Source organism: Schistocerca gregaria, chromosome 1 (assembly GCF_023897955.1).
Source record: "Schistocerca gregaria isolate iqSchGreg1 chromosome 1, iqSchGreg1.2, whole genome shotgun sequence".
In the NCBI taxonomy this organism is placed as follows: Eukaryota; Metazoa; Arthropoda; class Insecta; order Orthoptera; family Acrididae; genus Schistocerca; species Schistocerca gregaria.
The window spans coordinates 722,441,367-722,466,601 of NC_064920.1; the positions used below are offsets into that span (position 1 = coordinate 722,441,367).

At 40.6% G+C, this 25,235-nt stretch overlaps 1 protein-coding gene across 3 annotated transcripts in view; it reads left to right on the forward strand.

Moving 5' to 3' along the window:
• The window catches only part of LOC126266771 (cation-independent mannose-6-phosphate receptor), a 599,618-nt gene that overhangs the window by 154,053 nt on the left and 420,330 nt on the right, over nt 1–25,235 (forward strand). For all 3 annotated transcript variants that reach the window (XR_007548921.1, XM_049971299.1, XM_049971307.1), the window contains exon 12: nt 6,568–6,727. Coding sequence is in view for 2 of the 3 variants with exons in the window: in XM_049971299.1 (XP_049827256.1) it covers nt 6,568–6,727 (160 nt within the window). In the remaining variant the exon portion in view is untranslated. The remainder of the gene's footprint in view (nt 1–6,567; nt 6,728–25,235) is intronic.

Consider the following 25,235-nt stretch of genomic DNA (forward strand, 5'->3'; position numbering starts at 1 on the left):
CATGGAAGAAGCCTGGAGATACTAAAAGGTATCAGATAGATTATGTAATGGTAAGACAAGAGTTTTAGGAACTAGGTTTTAAATTGTAGGACATTTCCAGGGGCAGATGTGGACTCTGACCACAATCTATTGGTTATGAACTGTAGACTAAAACTGAAGAAATAGCAAAAAGGTGGGAATTTAAGGAGATGGGACCTGGATAAACTGAAAGAACCAGAGGTGTACAGAGTTTCACAGAGAGCAAAAGGGAACAATTGACAGGAATGGGGGAAAGAAATACAGTAGAAGAAGAATGGGTAGCTTTGAGGGATGAAGTAGTGAAGGCAGCAGAGGATCAAGTAGGTAAAAAGGCGAGGGCTAGTAGAAATCCTTGGGTAACAGAAGAAATATTGAATTTAATTGATGAAAGGAGAAAATATAAAAATGCAGTAAATGAAGCAGGCAAAAAGGAATACAAACGTCTCAAAAATGAGATCGACAGGAAGTGCAAAATGGCTAAGCAGGTATGGCTAGAGGACAAATGTAAGGATGTAGAGGCTTATCTCACTAGGGGTAATATAGATAGTGCCTACAGGAAAATTAAAGAGACCTTTGGAGAAAAGAGGACCACTTGCATGAATATTAAGAGCTCAGATGGAAACCCAGTTCTAACCAAAGAAGGGAAAGCAGAAAGGTGGAAGGAGTATATAGAGGGCCTATACACGGGCGAAGTACTTGAGGACAATATTATGGAAATGGGAGAGGATGTAGATGAAGACGAAATGGGAGATATGATACTACGTGAAGAGTTTGACAGAGCACAGAAAGACCTGAGTCGAAACAAGGCCCCCGGCGTAGACAACATTCCATTAGAACTACTGACGGCCTTGAGAGAGCCAGTCATGACAAAACTCTACCAGCTGGTGAGCAAGATGTATGAGACAGGCGAAATACCCTCAGACTTCAAGAAGAATATAATAATTCCAATCCCAAAGAAAGCAGGTGTTGACAGATGTGAAAATTACCGAACAATCAGTTTAATAAGTCACAGATGCAAAATACTAACGCAGATTCTTTACAGACAAATGGAAAAACTAGTAGAACTAACCTCGGGGAAGATCAGTTTGGATTCCGTAGAAATGTTGGAACACGTGAGGCAATACTGACCCTACGACTTATCTTAGAAGCTAGATTAAGGAAGGGCAAACCTACGTTTCTAGCATTTGTAGACTTAGAGAAAGCTTTTGACAATGTTGATTGGAATACTCTCTTTCAAATTCTGAAGGTGTCAGGGGTAAAATATAGGGAGCGGCAGGCTATTTACAATTTGTACAGAAATCAGATGGCAGTCATAAGAGTCAAGGGACATGAAAGGGAAGCAGTGGTTGAGAAGGAAGTGAGACGTGGTTGTAGTCTCTCCCTGATGTTATTCAATCTGTATATTGAGCAAGCAATAAAGGAAACAAAAGAAAAATTTGGAGTAGGTATTAAAATCCATGGAGAAGAAATAAAAACTTGAGGTTCGCCGATGACATTGTAATTCTGTCAGAGACAGCAAGGGACTTGGAAGAGCAGTTGAACGGAATGGATAGTGTCTTGAAAGGAGGCTATAAGATGAACATTAACAAAAGAAAAGCGAGGATAATGGAATGTAGTCGAATTAAGTCAGGAATTGCTGAGGGAATTAGATTAGGAAATGAGACACTTAAAGTAGTAAAGGAGTTTTGCTATTTGGGGAGCAAAATAACTGCTTATGGTCGAAGTAGAGAGGATATAAAATGTAGACTGGCAATGGCAAGGAAAGCGTTTCTGAAGAAAAATTTGTTAACATCGAGTCTTGATTTAAGTGTCAGGAAGACGTTTCTGAAAGTATTTGTATGGAGTGTAGCCATGTATGGAAGAGAAACGTGGACGATAAATAGTTTGGACAAGAAGAGAATAGAAGCTTTCGAAATGTGGTGCTACAGAAGAATGCTGAACATTAGATGGGTAGATCATATAACTAATGAGGAAGTATTGAGTAGGATTGGGGAGAAGAGAAGTTTGTGGCACAACTTGACAAGAAGAAGGGATCGGTTGGTAGGACATGTTCTGAGGCATCAAGGGATCACGAATTTGGTATTGGAGGGCAGCGTAGAGGGTAAAAATCATAGATGGAGACCAAGAGATGAATACACTAAGCAGATTCAGAAGGATGTGGGTTGCAGTGGGTTCTGGGAGATGAAGAAGCTTGCACAAGATAGAGTAGCATGGAGAGCTGCATCAAACCAGTCTCAGGACTGAAGACCACAACAACAACAACAACATATTTTCTCAGACATTCAGAAGCAATGTAGCATGGTAAGTTTTGGGAAAATATTATTTAATTTTCTAATTGTACATAATGCATAATTGAGCAACAGGAAACTTTAGGTGTGAACATTTTGGACTTCATTCATAAAGGGGAAAGGGCACAAGGTAACATAGGTTATCTTTTTATGCAGTAAACTACTAACAAGGACCCCTTGAGTCTGAGATTGCAAGTTCACTATTTAGTAAAACTCATTTGAAAATTTTGTGTTAACAATTATGACAAAAAATTATAGCTGCTGATACACACCATGTGCATCAGGAGAGCGCCAGAAAATGAGTGTCTGGGAAGTGCAGCAATCAACTTTCTATGGAATGTATGTATCATATTTCACAAAGTAGAAATTGTTATTCAAGGCATGTTCAAAACAAACCATTAAGTTGCTCCATGAACACCAAATGAAAAATGGTGTGCCACAGTGATCACAAAGTTTTGCTGCAAACTTCGTACAGTCACAAACCATGCAGCAAGTTCAATTAGATATCCACTCTTAAGGAGTGTACATAGAATCATGTTGGCTTAACAGGATGATGAGAACCGATGGAATATGATGGCATGCAACCAAATTCAAAACAGTCTGTTGTGGAGCATATTGTGAAACTTGCTGTCCTTTACGGTGCAGTTGCAAATAGTGTGATATTATGTTTTATAGGTACAGAAAAAACAAACATCCAAGAGGCTGAATTTGTACAGTGATTCCAAGTGGTATGAATTACAGTGGCACACGCTTTTCAGGTGGGACAGTTAGCTCTAAAGAAGTAAAATTTTTATATGCAGACCAGGAATCAAGCGAAAGCTAGTTATTTCGACCAGCTGTTGGCTAAAAGCATTGCTCATACCATCATTATAGTTTTCTTGTAGCCATTTTCCCACTCTTTCTTGCTGTGACATAAATATTCCCTACTGCTCTTGCAAGAACATGAACAGGAGAAAGAATCATAGGGGGCAGAGAATGTCCAACTTCTTGCAGCACAACAACTAACTTACTTTCCAACCAATTTACCATGAAGGTCAACAGCTGGTATAACTGTATACGAATGTGTTAAGGCATCAATGATAGTTGATCTTAATAAAACACTCTTGGTACCACTAATTTCCAGGGGTCCTTTCATATGTAATTCCTCTTAAGATCCTGATTGGATTGAGTTGAAAACAAATTCATTACTCGTAGATGGGATGGGTTTGTTTATCTGGCCTACAAATTTTTGGACCGATTCTCCTTTTTTCTGTGCATTGTCAAGTTGAAGCTTTGTTTGAAAGGAAGATTTCCATGTATATAATTATGTTTAATACCCACTCCTTGTACAATGATTGTCCTTTACTATGTTTCTCTGGAGATGGAATTTGTGGCACTCTGTCCAACAAAGATTATGAGCTACATGACGCGACACCTGTTTCAGTATCACTTTTTCTCATTAAGCATGTATTGTCCTCATTGTACTCTTCATGTATATTATCAGCACAGACGAACGTATACGACACCAAATATTCCACTGATCTTTCTTGCAGAAACGCTAATATTTCATCTGCCACTTCTTTTTCAGTATGCTTGATTCCTTGGCTCCCTTTCTGACAAAATTTCAAATTTGACACTGTTGTTGTAGATTTAATGCAATGTGTGCTTTGTTTATCATTACCATTGCTTTGATTTGTATAAACACCACTAACACTGTAGCAATGTTGTGAGTTACTTGTCGACCAAGTAGTTCAACTACGCTCCGTAGCCTCGTGCTGCACTCACCATTGGATTTCAGGCCCACCCATTGTTGCCGTTAGCAACCAGTATTATTGTTGCATGGTACACAGTATATGGGGGCGTCGAATGCTGTAAACATGCTTTATGCAACCTCACACTTTAGGGGTTCCCTGTAAGACATGGGTAGTAGGGAGCCTGGATCTAAATGTGATAAGCTGCTGGGTGCATATAACACAAAAACTTAATACTTTTATTTTATTTTTCAATTTTAAGCTGATCTGAATTCTTGAATCTCTCTCACATTTAACGCCCTGCCCCAGAGTCACTCAAAAAAGACTGTTAACAATTACTTTGAATAATATTGTAGAACAACCACAATTTGAAAAAAATTAAGGAAATCATTCGGCTCAAAACAATCTTTTACCTTGTGTAATGAGTAAAAAAATGCGAAAGCTACTTCACGCTATAGATGAGGACCCAAAACAATTTTTAGTGATGGGCTCAGTGAAAGGACAGGAATCTTTGAGAACTGCATCCCGCACTTAACCACAGGCAAGACAAGGTGCTCACAATTTATTTCTACACAGGACACTGGTTAAGTAAGAAGTGCCGGTAGGATAATATCCACCAATGAAAGCAACTGAAATGGGATTGGGTTGACTCAGGAGATGCAAGCCCCCAACCCTTGACCACGAAGACTAAGAGAAGCAGTGATTTTCCTATGCCATATATTGCATATCATGCTAAGCGACCACAGACCACATCACAACAACCGGACCTTGGTTCTTGCTGAGTGACCCTGTTAGCGTCTGTACACGTCAAGAACATATCTCTTCCATATTAAAATGCAGCTCATTCATTTATGAAAATTTTTGTTTTTATTTTATTCGTAAACTTCTGCAGATCAATTATTGGAATAATCCTAAGGAAATTTAATTCACACATGATAGAGGTTATTTACAGAACTCTCATTCATCCAATTTTTTGTTGGGCTGAGACTCTAAAAAAATAATGTATTATTAGAAAAATTGGAAAAAGATTCAAAGAAGAACTGCACAATTTGCCATGGATTTGTTTTGTTAAATGGCTCAACTTATTGCAGTAGAGGTCATAACAAGAAAGATGTTTCGTTTCATAAGAGCCTTACCTGCAAAATTATCACTGTTTGGCACATAATGGAGGACACTTTTCATCAGCAGTGGATACCCTTTGACCTCTTCCATTTGCAAATGATGTGTGGAAAAATGACTGGCTGCATTCCTCTCTTATCTTACTCTCATTGTCTTTACACAGAAGTATGCTGGATGCAGCAGAATTGTTGCACACCCTGCCATGAATACTGGTTCTTTAAATTTACATAAAGTTTCTTGAGCAGATCTTTTTTTCTGGGAGTTGTGTTTCCTGAAAACACTATTACACTTCCATGTACACATAACTATGTGTTAATGCACCTGAAAGTGTTATTTGTTTTGTAAATGAAATCTGCCATTTATTGCTGCACTGTATTTTATTTCTCTCATGCGCATTTTCCCTTTTTCACTTTAAGGAATCGTTAGTGTGATCTAGAATGATACACATGAAGAACAATAAGTAATCACTTATTTACATAAAAAGAGATGTGAAGTGTTTTATAATCTATAAATAACACATATCAAAACAAAACTGTATCATTATAGATCCCACTGATGATGCCTTAAGCTGAAAAAAAGCAAAACACTTCTTGGAGAAATAAAATTCAGTGCAGCAAGAGAAGGAAATTTTTTATTTACAAAACAAGTAGCTCTGTGCTTGCTGTGGAGAATGGCCATGTGAACCAACATCTAGAAGTGTTTTCATGAATTACTTTGATGTTCGCTGCCTTGCAAATTGATTCAGAGAAACACTGTCACAGTTATCTAGATTAGGATGTATACATTTCCTCAACATAATGTTGCATATTCCTCAGAATTGCTCTAACAAATATAAACATTTCATTTGCCTTTGCTACTATTGATTTCATATTTTCATCGCATACCATATTAATTCAGTTTTAGTGTTAGCATTAGATATTTAAACTATGTTGCATACCTTCAAAAGAGGGATACCTTCTTTGTATGCTTGTGTTATTTGTAAATCGTGAAAGTGAAGGACTCTTGTTTCAAGGAAGACATTGTTCCACCAGGCTATATTTTAAAATAGTACTTCATTAAACACTGCTAGCTTCAAGCATCACTCATTCTCACCTGCATACTAGATGCACACATTGATGACCTTGCTAAGGACACTTGTACATGACATATATCTGTTTGACAGGGATGATGTATCCACATCTGTTATGCAATTGTGAATGACCAACACTAGAAACTAGTAATGCGTAGTAAGTACTATTTTAAAATACAGGCTAGTGGAACAATGTCTTTCTTTAAACTTATCTTGGCTGTGGTGCCCAACTAGAAGTCTGTTGATGGATTCCTAATTATGTAAATTGAATTTTAGTGTATAAACTCATACATTCATTGTGTGTGCAAGATAAACCGTCTTGTTAAACATTATGTATTTATAGTTTCAGGAATTTAGGAGATGTCACTGACTCATTAGGTCCAGCATTCGAAAATGGTGTCTTGACGTTGCACTATTCTAATGGAGCTATGTGTCGTGATCCAGAGAGTGATGTGGGTCATTACTCCACCACAATAACATTTTACTGCAACCCATATGAACTGGTATGTAGTGCTTCTAATATTTCGTGATCTACATTATCTCAGAGAGATATTTTGGTACCAAGAAGAATGAAAAGCCACATTCAGTGATAGCAAAAACTGAGTGAAACTTGTACAACACAAATAAATTATATTAGCTGAAGGCTGCGTCTTGTCTTCAATAAAATACTGAGGAGGAAAAAGGCAAGGCATGCAGACATAAACAAGATACTCCATTAGAATGAATGGATGATGAAGATCTCTTCTGACAAGGAAGGTGTAGTGTGTGTGTGTGTGTGTGTGTGTGTGTGTGTGTGTGTGTGTGTGTGTGTGTGTGAACACCAGGGGAAAGGAAAGAGTATTTACTAAAATTACAAAGTTATTCAACAATATAATGCCGTGAAAGGGGTGTGAGAGATGAGGGATGGAGGTAGTTGCAAGGAACTGAAAAACAAGAAATAATAGAAAGATAAAGAAAAGGTTGGATAGAAGGGGAAACAGTTTATTTGTCTGAGTATGATCATACATCAGTGCATTTCGAAGAAGCCCTTGATGCGTAGAATCTGAACTACATAAAAGTATCAAATTATAGTTGGAATGATTTTGAATAAGTATTACTTAACAACCAGGGGTGAAGTTTGCACTCAATCAGTAATTGCAAAAGGTAAGCGATGGTTCAGCTAGTATCTTAGTATAATTAATGGCTGAAGTTCATTGCTGGTCTTATCATCAATGTAGCTGTATTTTACTAAGTACATAACTCTACTTCACTCCTGGAATTTATAAGTATTATAACTGTGCTCACATGCGGCTGGATGCCACCCAGAAAAACTAAGTTTGACATGTCTTCACTGTACCTTGACCTAGATGCAAAAAACCAAAACGAGACTCTCGCTCACCTTATTCCAAATGCAAGCTCTGTCTTTGCTGTGTCTAGCCTATATCATTACTGTGCACTCTCTTCCCATTGCTTGCAACTTCCACTGCTCCCATCCTAGCCACTATCAATTTGTGATGCTAGTCAATGTAAATTTCATGAAATTTACAGCTCTTGAGCCACGGGGCTACTATAAAATAAAAAAAGATATTGTCAGATGTGTGCTGGAGTGCTGAGCATTTGATATAAAACTTAATATAGTTACCTAAATTCTTATGGTGAAACTATATACTTAATATTTACAGTTTTTCATAGCTTGGCATGTTGACCTTAAATTTTACAAATACATGTAATATATTATTTTTACATTTACTCTTCATTTCATTTCATCTGATACTAGGAAGATTTTATGATCTTGCATTGTTTACTACCAAATCACTAAATTAGAATAATAAGAACTTTGATTTCATCTGTAATGGATACCACAAATATAACTGCACATTGTTAAAATTATATAATAATAAAAGGATGGATAATATAAGGGAGAGGATGCTCTGACTGCATACTATGGTGTTTTGGAATTTTTTGGTTATATATTGCTGCTCAGATTGTAAATGTGATGTAAAGTTGTCTTTAGAAGGAGTTGCTTGCACTATGGAAACAATCTTACCAGCTAGGCATCTACTTGAGGGGGAATATCTCTTCGCATCTCTCATATTTGTGCACTCAGTTCTTTCATAAAGGCCATTTCTGCCACACCCTATGAAGCTCCCTGCCAAAATTTCATTTCAACCATGTTTGCCATTCATTGTAAAGATATACGGGGATGAAACGAAAGTTTTAATTGTTGTCGAGAGGGATTCACTTGCTACCTGCACCAGAATGTTGCTATCTTCCTGTCATATTTCTTTTATTTCCTCTGTTGATGCAACAAGACACTTTTTGTTCCCTAAAACTCAAGATTGATTTATTAAGTGAAGCTTTCTTTTTATTGTTGTGTTGCTGTCACCGTCAAAGTAATATGTTGTTTGTTAATGTGTGTGTTCTAATTTATTGCTTCCAGTCTTTCATACTCCATCGAATTTTTTGCTGCATTGCATGTTCTTAAAAGCTGTTGGCTAACAATGAATGTATCAAAATAATGTAAACAAATTGGTGCCCTACACCAGCAAGTTGCATATCTTCAAAATAGACAAATGTTTCTACTTGTAAAGGGATAGCATTGAGCAGAATAAATTAAAGGAGAGGATGGGGTGGGGGGTATGGAAAAGAAATTTGCAATGGTAAGAGAGGTGGATAATTATAATGCTACTTTGAAAAATAAATGGAGATGCAGAAATCATAATCAGGGTTGCCACAAGTTCTGGAAATCAGAGAATTTAAAACATAAAGGGACATTGGGAGGCGAATGGAGGGGGGTAGGATACTCAAAAAATCTCGTTTTTTGTCTCATTTAATGAAATGGTATGTTTTGTATTTGTATTTATTTATTTATCCTGTGGATCACATATTGTACAAAGTACACATGATATAGGACAAGTCATTTTTCTTAACAAATATGTAGTTTGGAGTAAAAAAAATAGGCAATGGACTGCCATTTAAAAAAAATGTACACAAAATTGTTCATTGATTAATATAGTAACTTCACATACAGAGAATACAAACAATTTACATGGGGAACTAAGAAACATGTAGGCAATGTAGTGCTACTTTAAATTTACACAAATAATCACTGAGATTACAGAATAGTGAAAATGTCAACTGGAAACACAACAGAAGGACAATGTCATTTAAAAATTACGTTAAACATGAAATTAACATTGAGTTTTCACAGACAATTAAGTTTTAATACTAATAGAGATGTCGTACATTGTCGTTGGCTGGGCGCAGCTGAGTATGTGCACTGCTTCCCTACTCCCTCATTCTTACTGCTTCTTCCCTTCCTACATTTCCCTCACCTTGCAGTCAGCACTTCCACCACTTCTTGCCACTAGCCTAGGAGCTGCTGATGCGATGCACATGAGAAGTGGTTTGTTTGGATCGGATTCTCAGTGATTGTTGGTGCAGTGGGCAGAAATGGTGGTCCTATGTGCATGAGTTATGCATGAGTGACTGTGTAAATGTGTGTATTGCTCTCACTTTCTGACAAAGGCTATGGCTGAAAGTTTAGTTGTGAGAGTGTGAGTGTCTTTTCTATGAGCCTGTCTGCAGCTCAGCGATCATCTTTTTGGTGAGTTGCTACCTCATTAGTATTGATTTTCAGACTATTTGTGCAAGTTATCTGTTGCATGGAATGATCAATGTGGTCTCATTACATCAGCACGGTGTCTGACACGTGAATAGCCGACCACACAGGCGGACTTCCACAAAGAGCCAAAACTGCAGGCCATCTCTGCAGGTATCTCTAATGGGTTGGGCCTGTCGATCTGATGCCCATCATTTCCCACTAATGTGCAAGCCCTGCCCATCAGATCTAATGTCACCGATCTGCCTGCAGGCCGGGTCTGTTTGTGTGTGGCTTAATGCGGCGCATTTTCATAGTTTATCCATGGACTGTACACTGCGGTGCTCCTTGTCATGCAAGAGGCCATGGACGATGGATTTCAGGAATTGCGACTATCTGAATGCAAGTACATTGTACAGTGCTGCGTTTTATAGACATTTTATCTAGTCTAGTACATTTTGGCACCTCGAAAATAATCTATGTATTAGAAATTATGGATGATAAGAAGAAGAAAATTGTGACAGTCGCTGGCAGTTTGTACGCAATGTACTCAAATATTTCTCAGAAGAAAAATTGCAAAATATCTGTAACACAGTGACTAATAATCGACAATAACGAGCATAGTAGAACCAACATTTTGTTGGTGGTCACCTATAGTGTTGGTTTACACAGTTCTTCCCTGCGTTGTACACTTTTTTCAAGAGGCTTTTTTTGAACTCGGTAAAGGTATTTTAAATCTGCCTTGCAACTCCAAGGAAATGTGTATTTTTGTCACCAAATGTGTTTTGTTTTATTGAAATAAAATAATAATGGTCTTAATGAAACACATACACCATTTGGCTTGCCTTCGCCATCTAAAAATAGTTCATTACAGAAGGTGTTAATATTAGTACTTAACATTTTTGCTCACACAAGGGAGAATTACAGAAGTCTGTACATTTTTTTGTCAACTTATGTCTTTACTTAGCCTTGAGATCTCAAAATTTGTCAGAGTCAAATTCTAAAACTTATCTGAAAATCAGAGAATTTCACTTTGGGAAACCTGTGGCAACCTTGATAATTATGAAAGAGCGAAAGAAGATTCAAAGTAAGTTGGCCTTAAGATTCTTCTGAAGAATTGTGTTTCACGTAATCAGTAGTGCACAGGCTGGAGTGAATTTGTAATCCATGTGATATTGTTGATAGCACTTTGGTCTCTTTGTAACCTTAAAATCTTTGGAGTTTTGGAAGCTGTGGAGAGGAGCTGCTCACAGATTAGAACTTTTTGGGTTTCGGCATGTGCAGGAGTCAAGAGAAAGCAAAGGAGTGGGCATCCTACATTGGCAATGATTTAGGTGGATGCACACTACTATTCAGCACTCGGAGTACAAAGGGCATACCTGGGGATGGCGAGCATGCTAACAACTTAATGGAGGAGTCATCATGGCTAAGTTATGGAGTGGATCAGGAGTGAGGTGTGTTATACGGTTGCACAGAGGGTGTCAGTTCTGGGCCTGCTGCTCTGCTCACGTCTACTGTACCCCACTTTCTATTGGTCCGAAGCCTGAAGACGATGTTCACAAGCCATTCCCCATCAGCAGTCCTCAACCATGCAAACTGTCTTTGCCCTGCAACATATGCCAGTTATGGAGCAGAGGCCATGGGAGCAGTCCCTCGGTCAGACAACAACTCGTAGCTGGAGAGGGAAAGAATTTTCCACCCCAGAGTTTTCAATAAAATACTCCTAAAACCCTTCTGGCAGGTTGGTGACTGCACTTTTGTTACTTCTTCTGCAGGAGTGGAGACTTTAAGAGATTGTAAAAGATCATCTGGTACTCCCTTGGGAAGGTGGATTGCCCTAATATGTGTATTACAGGCTAGAGGAGGGTGAGTGTTGAATAATTGTAAATCTATTGAACTGAGGAGCATATGTTTACAATATTGGAATATTTCATAAGTTCTTAGTTATGAAAAGCTTCAGGGGCTTTGGAACGACGTGGCTTGCCTGTGCAAACTAGGAGACCAGTAGTCCTTGAAGAGCAGTAGGGTAATGGGGTGGTGGGGGGGGGGGGGTGAGGTATGATGTTGAGGTGGTACATTGGTTGAGACACAGTGCATTGGTGATTTGGCATAGGGGGTGGGGTGGGGAGAGGTTGTGGTGGCACTTGCTTGGTGGTGTGTGCCTCAGGAATTGATGGTGCAACACTCACTGGTGACATTGGAGGGAGCCATCATGGTGCGTTACACAATAACAGTGAACAGGGGTGTAATTTAGAAACAAATGTTTCCCACTGGTTGTGAGAGCCTTAAGTTCAAGTACAGGTAAGTTGTATCACATGGGGTGAAAGGAGGACTGTAAAAGACCTTACATTCTCGTCAGCATCACAATTAAAATTTAAGTCTAGCTTTGCACACAGAATTCAATAGATGTAACCCATATTATCTACATTTATTAGGTGAAATAAATGTTTCTTCTTACTAGACTGAGATTCAAAATGGAACAATAAAATACTAAATACATTGAAAAAATTGTTAAAGTATCCTGAGAGCATTGTAACCTAAGATTCTCTTCTGTAACAGTGTCAGCAGGTACTAATAACATTAAGATGAAATACATGCCCTTAATGAAATAACAGTTGTGTAGTATCAGATATCTAACTCAACCATATCTTGATAAAATTAATGCCAAAGTTGTATACAAGATTGGTAGCTGTGTGTTATGTACATATTTGACATACCCCTGATTGAATGTCGAGGATGCAAAGGAACATGATTATAAAAACCTTAGCTATAGATTTGCTAGGTCTGCTACTCTTTTTTTGTGATATAGGTAGTCTGTAAAACCGATCGTGATTAGAATGAGCTGTCCTTGGCAAGCCCATGCAAGTAAAGCTATATAACAGTAAAACCATTTACAATTTACTCATTTGATAAAAGTACTTATTGCACCTGCTAATGAGGAGTTAAAAATGGTGAACAGATGCAGGGATGTTAAGACAACCCTTAGAGTCTAAATGCTAAATAAATCCGTGATGACATGTCTTTCCCAAGTTAGGGAGATAAACACAAAAGCCTATCCTAATTCATAAGCACAGCATTTCATTTATGTAGTTTAGTCATGATGTAGTATACAGAAAAATCTATCAATATTATGACCATCTTTATGGCCTGTCTACAAATCAACTTATTTTCAATGAATTACACAAATTGAAATAAATACACAATTAAATCTTGCATCTAAACGCAATGTTCCTTTGTTTGTCAGGTAGTTTTTATCCATGGTAGTGAACTTTTGGTTGTGGCATTGCAATGGCTTCTTTGGGTAAGCTTCAGCATCACTTACAGTACCCCTTTTTATACAAGAGCCACATAGCTAGTCTGATTAAAGGCAGAGTTATATTAGTAGAGGTAGAGCCAGGTAATATTATGGTCATTGTATAGCTCCAATGATGGCAGACATTAAACAGAGAAGGAAATCGTTTTGCACAACACGTACAATGCTAAACAGATGCACAATTAAATCTTACATCTGAATATTATGTTACGTGCCCTTTTTCCATTCCCAAAAACACTGGTCCTTGTAGTTCCGTATTTACTCAGGTCTAAGCCGCACTTTTTTTTTCCGGCTTTTGTAATCCAAAAAACCGCCTGTGGCTTAGAACCAAGTGCGAAGTAAGCAGAAGTTCTGAAAAATGTTGGTAGGTGCCGCCACAACTAACTTGTACCGTCGAATATATGTAGTGCTGCACAGGCATGCTTTGCAGGCCCAAAGATAAATACTGGCACCAAAACCTCTGCGTCTGTAAATAAATTAAAAAAAGGTAGAGCTTTTTTCACTGCTCTGAGTTTCCATTGAAGTAAATAGAAATTCCGTATTGGTCATCTTCGAATGTAGCAGCCTTTCAAATATTTGCAGCAACAAAAATAAATTTCTTTACACAAAAATACCAACAATGCACAAGGCTTTGCACGAGTTGAACGAAGGGGCTTATTAATATTTCACGTAGCGGCACCTATTGCTTCGTGAAATTTTGTGAAGTGCTTGTTGGTGTTAGTGAACCATAATGAAGCGCTTTCATTATAGTGCCAAATTCAAGAGGGGTGTTATTTGTTTTGTGGAACAAAGTTCTAATCGTGGTGCAGGTCTACAATACGGAATTGATGAGAGCAACGTCAGGCGATGGCGACTGCAGAGACAGAAATTATTTGGATGCTCAAGTAACAGGAAAGCATTTAGTGGGCCAAAGTGTGGCCGATAACATGCAATAGAAGTGATTTTAATGAATTGTTAAGGAACAGCGACAGAAATTCCAGCCTGTAAACGCTGAAATTTTAAAAATTAAGGCACATGAAATTGCTAGAGAGCAAAAAATCGAAAATTTTAAGTCTAGTCGCTTCATATGCGCTGGGGCTTTTTGCTTCGGAGCGAATTTCAGTTGCACAGAAGCTGCCGAAAAATTATGAAGAAAAACTTGTGAAATTTCAGTGCTTCATAATTAGGCGACGCACAGAAAAGCAATATCTTCTTGGTCAGATAGGAAATGCTGACCAAACTCACCTATATTCTGATATACCATCAAATTATACGGTTGACGCCAAAGGAAAGAAAGACATAATTTTTCTTACATCAGTGGGTGAAAAACAGTGGATGTCCGTTATGCTTGCTTGCACAGCAGATGGACATAAATTATTCCCATTCATAGTTTTGAAGCAAATGACTTTACCGAAATCGGAAGTGTTTCCAAAAACTGTAATTGTATGAGCAAACGAAACTGATTTTCGGAGGACATGGTGCTGGAATTGATTAGGCGTGTGTGGAATTGTCCTGGCGCAATGTTTGGTTTACGCAGTCTGTTGGTATTAGATGAGTACGCAGGCCATACAACACCTGCAGTAAAACAAAAATGAGAGGAAAGCAAAACGAACTTGGCAGTAATTCCAGGAGGGATGACGTCAGTTCTGCAACCACTTGACATCTTTTTGAATAAACCATTGAAGGACAAGCTTAAACGCATTTACACAGACTGGCTTTCGAAAACCGACAGACAACTGACGCCAACAGGATGTGTAAAACGCATAAGTTTGTCGCAAGTGTGCCAATGGATTTATGAGGCATGGAAGTGTGTTCCAAATCCGAGTGTGTAACAAGCATTTAAAAAATGTTCGATATCCAATGCACTGGGTGGTATGGAGAATGATGCTCTGTATGAAGAAATGAGCAACAAAGAATCCAGTGATAGTGATTCAGAATCGTGACTTATATTTTAAACATTTCGTATAAGATGTGTTACAAAGCTAATAAAATTTTGTTTTAAATTTCAGCGTTTAATTTCTAAGTTATTTTCATTCTTATTTTATAAGTGTTGCTACTCTGCATTGCACAGGATAGAAAAGAGTGGAGAGCTGCATCGAACCAGTCTACAGACTGAAGACAACAACATACTCTGCATTTGAAGTCATCGCTAAAAATCTACTAGGCCTATGAAAATCCGACTGGCAAGACTGTTTGGGATGTATGTCAATATGGCAAGCTTTATGTTCTAAAATTTTTCCTACTGTGACAAGAGATGGTTGCTAATATGAACTTTTATGAATCGTGAATCACATGCAATATTCTCTTTACAATAAGAATAATATGAATGTAAACACTATGCCGTGTATTCTTTCATGTTTGCTGCTATTTCATTTAAATCCGGTCTGCCTAATACACTGCGAAACTAGAGTGAGACAACAGCAAACGTGGAAGAATATATGTATTGTGTCATGTTTATATTCATATTATGCTTATGCTGAATAGTGATACAGCCAGAAATGAAGCACAGCAACTAACTAGATTTTTAAATCTTAAATGACTCTAATTTCTGTGCAGAATGTAATGTACTGAAGAGGCACCTGCAAAGATTTTCAAACAGAGAAAAATTTTCGCTAAACTCTCGTTTAGAGCACCTTCTATCATACGCAGTCTATTATTTCGTTTTTGTTGATCATTATTGAAAAAAGCAGCAGTGTAAGTAACAACAAATAGCAGTCTCTTGCCATTGTCTCGCCAAAGAGGCGATAACCACCCCCCCCCCCCCCCCCCCCCGCTTGTGTGTGTGTGTGTGTGTGTGTGTGTGTGTGTGTGTGTGTGTGTGTGTGTGTGTGTGTGCGCGCGCGCGCGCGAGTGTATACCCGCCCTTTTTTCCCCCCATAAGGTAAGTCTTTCCGCTCCTGGGATTGGAATGACTCCTTACCCTCTCACTTAAAACCCACATCCTTCCGTCTTTCCCTCTTTCCTGACGAAGCAACCGTTGGTTGCGAAAGTTTGAATTTTGTGTGTTTGTTTGTGTGTCTATCCCCTGCCAGCATCATCTTGATATATATGCACATACACAGACACAAGCAGACATTTGTAAAGGCAAAGAGTTTGGGCAGAGATGTCAGTCGAGGTGGAAGTACAGAGGCAAAGATGTTGCTGCCAGTGCTTTTGTTTGGTAGCTTAATAGACACACAAACATACACACCAAATTCAAACATTCACAATCAACGGTTGCTTCATCAGGAAAGAGGGAAGGAGAGGGAAAGACGAAAGAATGTGGGTTTTAAGGGAGAGGGTAAGGAGTCATTCCAATTCCGGGAGCGGAAAGACTTACCTTAGGGGGAAAAAAAGGACAGGTATACGCACGGACGCGCGCGCGCGCGCGCACACACACACACACACACACACACACACACACACACACACACACACACACACACACACCTGCTCATACACAGACACAAGCAGACATTTGTAAAGGCAAAGAATTTGGGCAGAGATGTCAGTCGAAGCGGAAGTACAGAGGCAAAGATGTTGTTGAAAGACAGGTGAGGTATGAGCGGCGGCAACTTTAAATTAGCGAAGGTTGAGGCCTAGTGGATAACGAGAAGAGAGGATATACTGAAGGGCAAGTTCCCATCTCCGGAGTTCTGACAGGTTGGTGTTAGTGGGAAGTATCCAGATAACCCGGAAGGTGTAACACTGTGCCAAGATGTGCTGGCCGTGCACCAAGGCATGTTTAGCCACAGGATGATCCTCATTACCAACAATCACTGTGAATGGACAGTTTGTTGCTGCTCATTCCCACATAGAAAGCTTCACAGTGTAGGCAGGTCAGTTGATAAATCACGTGGGTGCTTTCACATGTGGCTCTGCCTTTGATCGTGTACACCTTCCGGGTTACAGGATTGGAGTAGGTGGTGGTGGTGGGAGGGTGCTTGGGACATGTTTTACACTGATGGCGGTTACAAGGGTAGGAGCCAGAGGGTAGGGTAGGTGGTTTGGGGATTTTATAGGGATGAACCAAAGAGGTTACGAAGGTTAGGTGGATGGTGGAAAGACACTCTTGGTGGAGTGGGGAGATTTCATGAAGGATGGATCTCATTTCAGGGCAGGATTTGAGGAAGTCATATCCATGCTGGAGAGCCACATTCAGAGTCTGATCCAGTCCCGAAAAGTATACTGCACCAGATCTCCAGTTGCTTTCTAGTTCACCTTTACCTCTCCCCATATATTTTTATTTTCATTTGAGCCTCATGTTACACTTTCCACCTTCTAATACCGTGTCAGCCTCACAACACTCCCACAACGACCCCATTAAGTTTTATTTACATTCCCTCCGCAAACATGCCTTCGCCCTAGCCAGATTACCCTCCCATATTTTATTTTCTCAGGCTTGTCTGACATTTGGAATTACCCCCAAAGGCCACACACTTAAAGTTCCCATCTCTGGCTGTAACCATTCTTTCTATCAGTCCCTATACCAGTTCCAAACAGAACAATCCATTGCCCTCACCCACCTAATCCTTCACCTACACATCAACTCAGCCAATGAACACACCCGTCAACTCCTATTCTTAATTAAAGTCCTCAATCTTCCCTCTCCCACATCCACACCGTCTATTCAGTGCACCCTCCTACAGGCCAACCGCAAATTAGAACAGCATGCCACCCTCCACCTCAAAAAACTATCCCATCTCCTTGTTTACCACCTCCGGAAAGGCAACTCACTCATCCTTCACAACCTTTCCAGCAAACCTCAACCTCCTCTCATTGCACACAGACCCAGTCTCTCCCATCTACTCAATCTCCCACTTCCAGCTCCACTCCCCACAAAACCTCAAAATTCCAATCAACACAATCTGGAACCACAATACCCTAATTCAGGAGTTAACCTTTCCTCCAAATCTCTCTCCCAATCCGAAACCTCTGTCCTATACAAAGGCCTCACCATCAGCCCACTCCCAGATTCAACCAAACAGCCCTCGTCAAAGATTTACTGTCCTACACTTGTCCTCTGCTGGAAATATCACTTTACCATGAAGAAAAATTATCCTACTCCTACTCCTAATGATCCAACTCCCCAAGACACTATCCAAAATGAACCCTGACTGGTACAGTTCCATCCTCCGTCACAGTGGGACCCACCTCCTCTTCCTCAAAATCACCCTCTCTAAATCTTCCAGGAATTTCCTACTTCCAGCCTTGCCTCTCAATCCTTCTTAAAAAAACCTTAATTTTACTCCCAACATCACCACTGCTGAAGATCAGGCTATCCGTGATGTGAAGGCTGACCGATCCATCGTCATTCTTCCGGCTGACAAGAGTTCCATGACCGTGGTACTTGATCGTCGGGAGTATGTGGCTGTGGGACTTCGTCAGCTTTCTGACAATACTACATACAAAGTTTGCCAAGGTAATCCCATTCCTGATTTCCAGGCGGAGCTTCAAGGAATCCTCAGAACCTTAGGCCCTCTACAAAACCTTTCACCTTACTCCATCAACAACATAATCCCACCGACACCCCGTACCCCTACCTTCTATCTTCTTCCTAAAATTCACAAACCCAATCATCCCGGCCGCCGCATTGTAGCTGGTTACCAAGCCCCCACGGAACGTATCTCTGCCTACGTAGATCAACCCATTACATGCAGTCTCACATCCTTCATCAAAGACACCAATCACTTTCTCGAACGCCTGGAATCCTTACCCAGTCTGTTACCCCCGGAAACCAACCTTGTAACCATTGATGCCACTTCCTTATACACAAATATTCTGCACTCCAGGGCCTCACTGTGATGGAGCACTTCCTTTCACACCAATCACCTGCCACCCTACATAAAACCTCTTTCGTCATTTTCTTAGCCAGCTTCATCCTGACCCACAGCTTCTTCACTTTCGAAGGCCAGACATACCAACAATTAAAGGGAACAGCCATGGCTACCAGGATGGCGCCCTCATACGCCAACCTATTCTTGGGTCGCTTAGAGGAAGCCTTCTTGGTTACCCAGGCCTGCCAACCCAAAGTTTGGTACAGATTTATTGATGACTTCTTCATTATCTGGACTCACAATGAAGAAGAACTCCAGAATTTCCTCTCCAAACTCAACTCCTTTGGTTCCATCAGATTCACCTGGTCCTACTCCAAATCCCATGCCACTTTCCTTGACGTTGACCTCCATCTGCCCATTGGCCAGCTCCACATATCCATCCACATCAAACCCACCAACAAGCAACAGTACCTCCATTATGACAGCTGCCACCCATTCCACATCAAACGGTCCCTTCCCTACAGCCTAGGTCTCCGTGGCAAACGAATCTGCTCCAGTCCGGAATCCCGGAACCATTATGCCAACAACCTGAAAACAGCTTTCGCATCCCGCAACTACCCTCCCGAATTGGTAAATAAACAGAGGCACTTCCTCATCCCCTCAAACCCAGAACCTCCCACAGAAGAACCCCAAAAGTGCCCCACTTGTGACAGGATACTTTCCGGGACTGGATCAGACTCTGAATGTGGCTCTCCAGCAGAGATACGACTTCCTCAAATCCTGCCCTGAAATAAGATCCATCCTACATGAAATCCTCCCCACTCCACCAAGAGCGTCTTTCCGCCATCCACCTAACCTTCGTAACCTCTTTAGTTCATCCCTATAAAATCCCCAACCCACCTTCCCTACCCTCTGGATCCTACCCTTGTAACTGCCTTCGGTGTAAAACCTGTCCCATGCACCCTCCCACCACCACCACCACCTACTCCAATCCTGTAACCCGGAAGGTGTACACGATCAAAGGCAGAGCCACATGTGAAAGCACCCATGTGATTTACCAACTGACCTGCCTGCACTGTGAAGCTTTCTATGTGGGAATGAGCAGCAACAAACTGTCCATTCGCAGTGATTGTTGGTAATGAGGATCATCCTGTGGCTAAACATGCCTTGGTGCACGGCCAGCACATCTTGGCACAGTGTTACACCTTCCGGGTTATCTGGATACTTCCCACTAACACCAACCTGTCAGAACTCCGGAGATGGGAACTTGCCCTTCAGTATATCCTCTCTTCTCGTTATCCGCTAGGCCTCAACCTCCGCTAATTTAAAGTTGCCGCCGCTCATACCTCACCTGTCTTTCAACAACATCTTTGCCTCTGTACTTCCGCTTCGACTGACATCTCTGCCCAAATTCTTTGCCTTTACAAATGTCTGCTTGTGTCTGTGTATGAGCAGGTGTGTGTGTGTGTGTGTGTGTGTGTGTGTGTGTGTGTGTGTGTGTGTGTGTGTGTGTGTGTCTGCTTGTGTCTGTGTATGAGCAGGTGTGTGTGTGTGTGTGTGTGTGTGTGTGTGTGTGTGTGCGCGCGCGCGCGCGCGCGCGCGCGCGCGCGCGCGCGTGTGTATACCTGTCCTTTTTTCCCCCTAAGGTAAGTCTTTCCGCTCCCGGGATTGGAGTGACTCCTTATCCTCTCCCTTAAAACCCACATCCTTTCGTCTTTCCTCTCCTTCCCTCTTTCCTGATGAAGCAATCGTTGGACGGAGCACCTGACGCATAGCAATGGCTACCTGGTAAAGCTTAACTGCTAAGCTTAAGACCTGAATCAAACTACTGTAGCTGTATCTTCATCGATTCGACCTAAATTGTGTCTCATGTTACAGTGGACCAACTTTGTTTCGATTTGGAGGTGCAGTCTAACATTTTTCTCTCCCCTTGAATTTCGAGTCTCAAATTTCAGGTGTGTCTTAGATTCGGGAAAATTTTGTTTCCTTGATTTCGAGTCTTATTTTTTAGGTGCGACTTACATTATAGTAAGTACGGTACATTCACAAGCTGACATCAGCATTAGGTGTCTGGTCTGTGGTCACGGTAATATTGTATTGTAGGAGCAGAATGGAGCTGACACACTTCATTTTAGTCAGCAGTATGTGTACATCATAAGCATGCAACTTAAAAGTTTTTGTACAATCTTCTGTGTAGTACCTTAATAGGGAGTACAACATGTGAAGGGTGTTACGGAATGTCAGGTGATACCTAGTCACATGATACTGAAGTGTGCAGGATCTGTTAATTGCACTTTACACACAAGCGCTCAGTTCCAGTTACTTCTCTTCCCAGGAATCCACAAGAGGAAACATACTTATTACATAATTAGTATCCCATTTGTTAAAAATAAATAAATAAATAAATAAACGAATGCTTAGAACTAACAAGTTTGAAGTTCATGTAAGTCTGTGATCACAGCTTCACCTGCAGTATCCATACTAGAAGTAAAACAAGAAAGAATAAGCAGATCTAGACAGTATACAGTTCTGGTAATGCCAAACATTGATGTGGGTAATAACACAACCAAGATTAATTTGTCCCTTCTTCTAGGTTATGAACAGATTGATTGATTGTGATGGATGAATATCAATGAAAGTAGGTGACGGTATCTGGTTATCATGGTTTTTGGTATTCGCAGGTATAGTTCTACTTCCCTTGGAGCTGTTCATGTAGCACTAGGCCAAGGTGTGATCAGCTGTGGCAACACGATAGTGGTATCAGCATGGTGAAGCCTATCTAAGAGAGGGGAAGCAGGGGACCTTATGATGTCACATAATGGCCACCTGTTCAGAAGTACCACTCGCGAAGGCTAGAGGGGTAGGAGAAGGTAACAGCCATGTGCGGCTCCCTGTGCACAACCCATATGCTTAGGTGGGACAGTGTCTGTGGCGCTGTGTTGCTGTGTGTGACTTGTAACTCATGTCTAATAGAAATATAAAGATTCAACCAGTGAATCAATTAACAGTCTTGTGGAAACTAACCAAAAATATTGTGCACTATTTCCAATTGCCCTTACCTAAGAATTGGTACCAGGAGTCTCAGGATGGGCCAAACAGATAGGAATACCCAGTTGGCTGTCTCTCCAAACAAGTCCATATAGCAAATAGCATGATGTGGTTCCTCAAACCTCTACCCACTCATCACAGTGGTATGTGGTAGGACACACAGCCAGCTGCCCACTAGGCACATGACACAGTGTCTCTCAGAGTTCTCTGTCCAGTTAAATTGCGAATAAAGCTATCATAAAATGGCAGTGAATAATAATGTTATTGTGTATGAGAAATGCACTTGCCTTGCTGCATTTGTCCAGCATCATGAAGAAATCGCTATCGAAGGATAAACATTCCACTAAGTCATTTTTCCGAAGCCCCAGGTCAGACAACACACATTCAGAATCATATTAGCATGTATAGAGAATTCACACAAGTCATTCAAGGCAGTCCCACAGCAATAGGGGAATATATAGTATTCAGAACAAGTTAAGTGCTGTACTGTGGTTTAAGTACATCCTGCACTTATGGCCAAGGGTGAAGACATTAAAATAAATCAGACAGCAAAAAGATTACAATTTTATTGTCAAGTTATTGAATCTTTCTGAATCAAGTTCATTGAGAGAGGAAGTCTCACAAGATTAATCAGTCCCATGAAAAGTGGAAAGCATTGAATTACTCATGGTGAAGCCTCATGTCAAGAGTACGTGTCACTAGGAGGCCAGGAATCCTTCGTGTGAACAGTTTGTTCACTGCAGGAAGGCTGGGTGCATGCAGTCACGGCATCTACACATACCGGCTTGGCCAGGTGGGCTGCTGCAGCCTCTATCTGTGTGACAGTTGGCTATTGTGATGGGGGGTTGTTGACATTACGTAAGCCCTGCCATCATATCTCCATATGCTCTTTGTGTACAGGTGTTTTAGGGGCCTACACGGCTGATACACTATGGTATGCTGTGTATACAATCATTAGAAGTAAAAGGAGTTGAGAATGATAATAAGTAATACCTCAGTGATAAGTGAGAAATCAAATCTCAAAAAATTACGAATGTCTAGTTAATGCTCTGAGGGTTGTAGGGCATCCAGCTTGTGTGACAAGAAAATGCAGAATATGACTAAACCATTTTATTGACAGAATAGTTCCATAATTTTGGCAAAACCTTCTGATAGGGCTGTGCTCAGTCTCGTGATCATAGTGCATAGGGATGTGTAGAATGTAGGGTGTACCTTGGTGTTACTGGGGGCGGAAGGTTCCTTATTTTCCATACAAATATTACAATACCTAGTTTGACTTGCGTTGGTGCTGTTGCTACCACAGGCTGGGTTCTACTTGTACACATTGAAGGCTTCAATATATTGAAATGGTCAGCTACAGAGTGATCTGCCAAATGTATGTCAGTGTTCAGTGTGCATGTCCAGTGTATAATTTGGTATGGAACTTCATAGGGTGGGAAAAACTGGAAAGTTTTTAATTGTTGTGTTCCACTACAAGACCCAATCAAGTGATCAGTTATCAGGGTAGCATTGTTTCTCTGTTGCCCTGCAAAACCTGTCTTGAGGTCTCCTTAAAGTTAGTCTGCTTCACTCTTCTCCAAATCATCTTATTTCGTGATGGAAGGCAGTATTTTTCCACTTCGTGATCCTCAAAGTTTACACACTTGCAGAAATAAAGCAGATGTGAAATGCGGTCCATTAGAATGGCATCAGGGCTTCCTGATGGTAATACTAAGTGATCGACTAAAGCTTTTGCCACTGCCTCTGCTGTCATGTTGGCAATTGGTACTTACCGTGTGTGTGTGTGTGTGTGTGTGTGTGTGTGTGTGTGTGTGTGTGTGTCTGAGAGGAGGGTCCTATAATGTCCAATGCTACAATCTGGAATGGTCTAGAAGTTTCTGGCAAAATTTGCAGTGGAATTCCCAGTTGTGTCTGTTGGCCTTGTTATGCATGTAAAATCCAAGCACATTTGTAATTCTCAATATCACGCTAATGAGTTTTCAACCTGTGGAACAAGACAATTACTTTGTTAGTGGAGCATTTTAAGCTTTGACAGGTATGAATGCTATCGTGACATTCGCTGATGATAAAGTGCTAAAGCACTTTCGGTCTCACCAATTAGTTCACAGTGGAGTTGGAGGGGAGAGGGAGTTGTGATACTGAATATCATTATCAAGACGAGAGAAGGAAAGTTGCTACTCACCTTTTAACAGAGATGCTGAGTCGCGATAGGATTCACACACTCCTAACTTTCGGCCATTAAGCCTTGGTCAGCAGTACACACACACACACACACACACACACACACACACACACACACACACACACACAAATGCAACTGAGTGTAGTTTCAGCTCTCTGAGATGTGTGTGCAAGTTGCATTTGCGTGAGTGGGTGTGAGTGTGAGAGTGTGTGTATGTGTGTCTACTGCTGACAAAGGCTTAATGGCCGAATGGTATGAGTGTGTGAATCCTTTTATTGTGCCTATCGCGACTAAGCATCTCCGCTATATTGTGTAGCAACTTTCCTTCTCTCTTATTGTTACCTTCCATCCTGGACTGGGCACTAATGACAACTGTAGTTGTGCTCCCTTAAAAAAAAACTGGATTTTGCATTGTTAGAATATCATCTTCAGGTACAAAATCTGGGAGGTTGGCATATTGGTTGCACTGTGTATTCTGCTTTTGAGCTTCTTGCAGCTCCATAATAGGCATCTCATGTGCTTACAATGAACGGACCTTCTGCTCAACGCAGCTGCATTCTGATGTAATTTCCCAGGCTTACAATGCATGTAATTATCATACTCGCTTAACATCCATCTAGTCAAATGATTAATGGGTCCTTCAAATTTAGCAGCTGCGGAAGGTCTGTATATTCAGTAACTGCTGTGAACGTCCTGCCATACAGATAACATTTGAAGTTGTTGTTGTTGTTGTTGTCTTCAGTCCTGAGACTGGTTTGATGCAGCTCTCCATGCTATTCTATCCTGTGCAAGCTGCTTCATCTCCCAGTACCTACTGCAACCTACATCCTTCTGAATCTGCTTAGTGTACTCATCTCTCGGTCTCCCTCTTCGATTTTTACCCTCCACGCTGCCCTCCAATGCTAAATTTGTGATCCCTTGATGCCTCAAAACATGTCCTACCAACCGATCCCTTCTTCTAGTCAAGTTGTGCCACAAACTTCTCTTCTCCCCAATCCTATTCAATACCTCCTCATTAGTTACGTGATCTATCCACCTTATCTTCAGTATTCTTCTGTAGCACCACATTTCGAAAGCTTCTATTCTCTTCTTGTCCAAACTAGTTATTGTCCATGTTTCACTTCCATACATGGCTACACTCCAAACAAATACT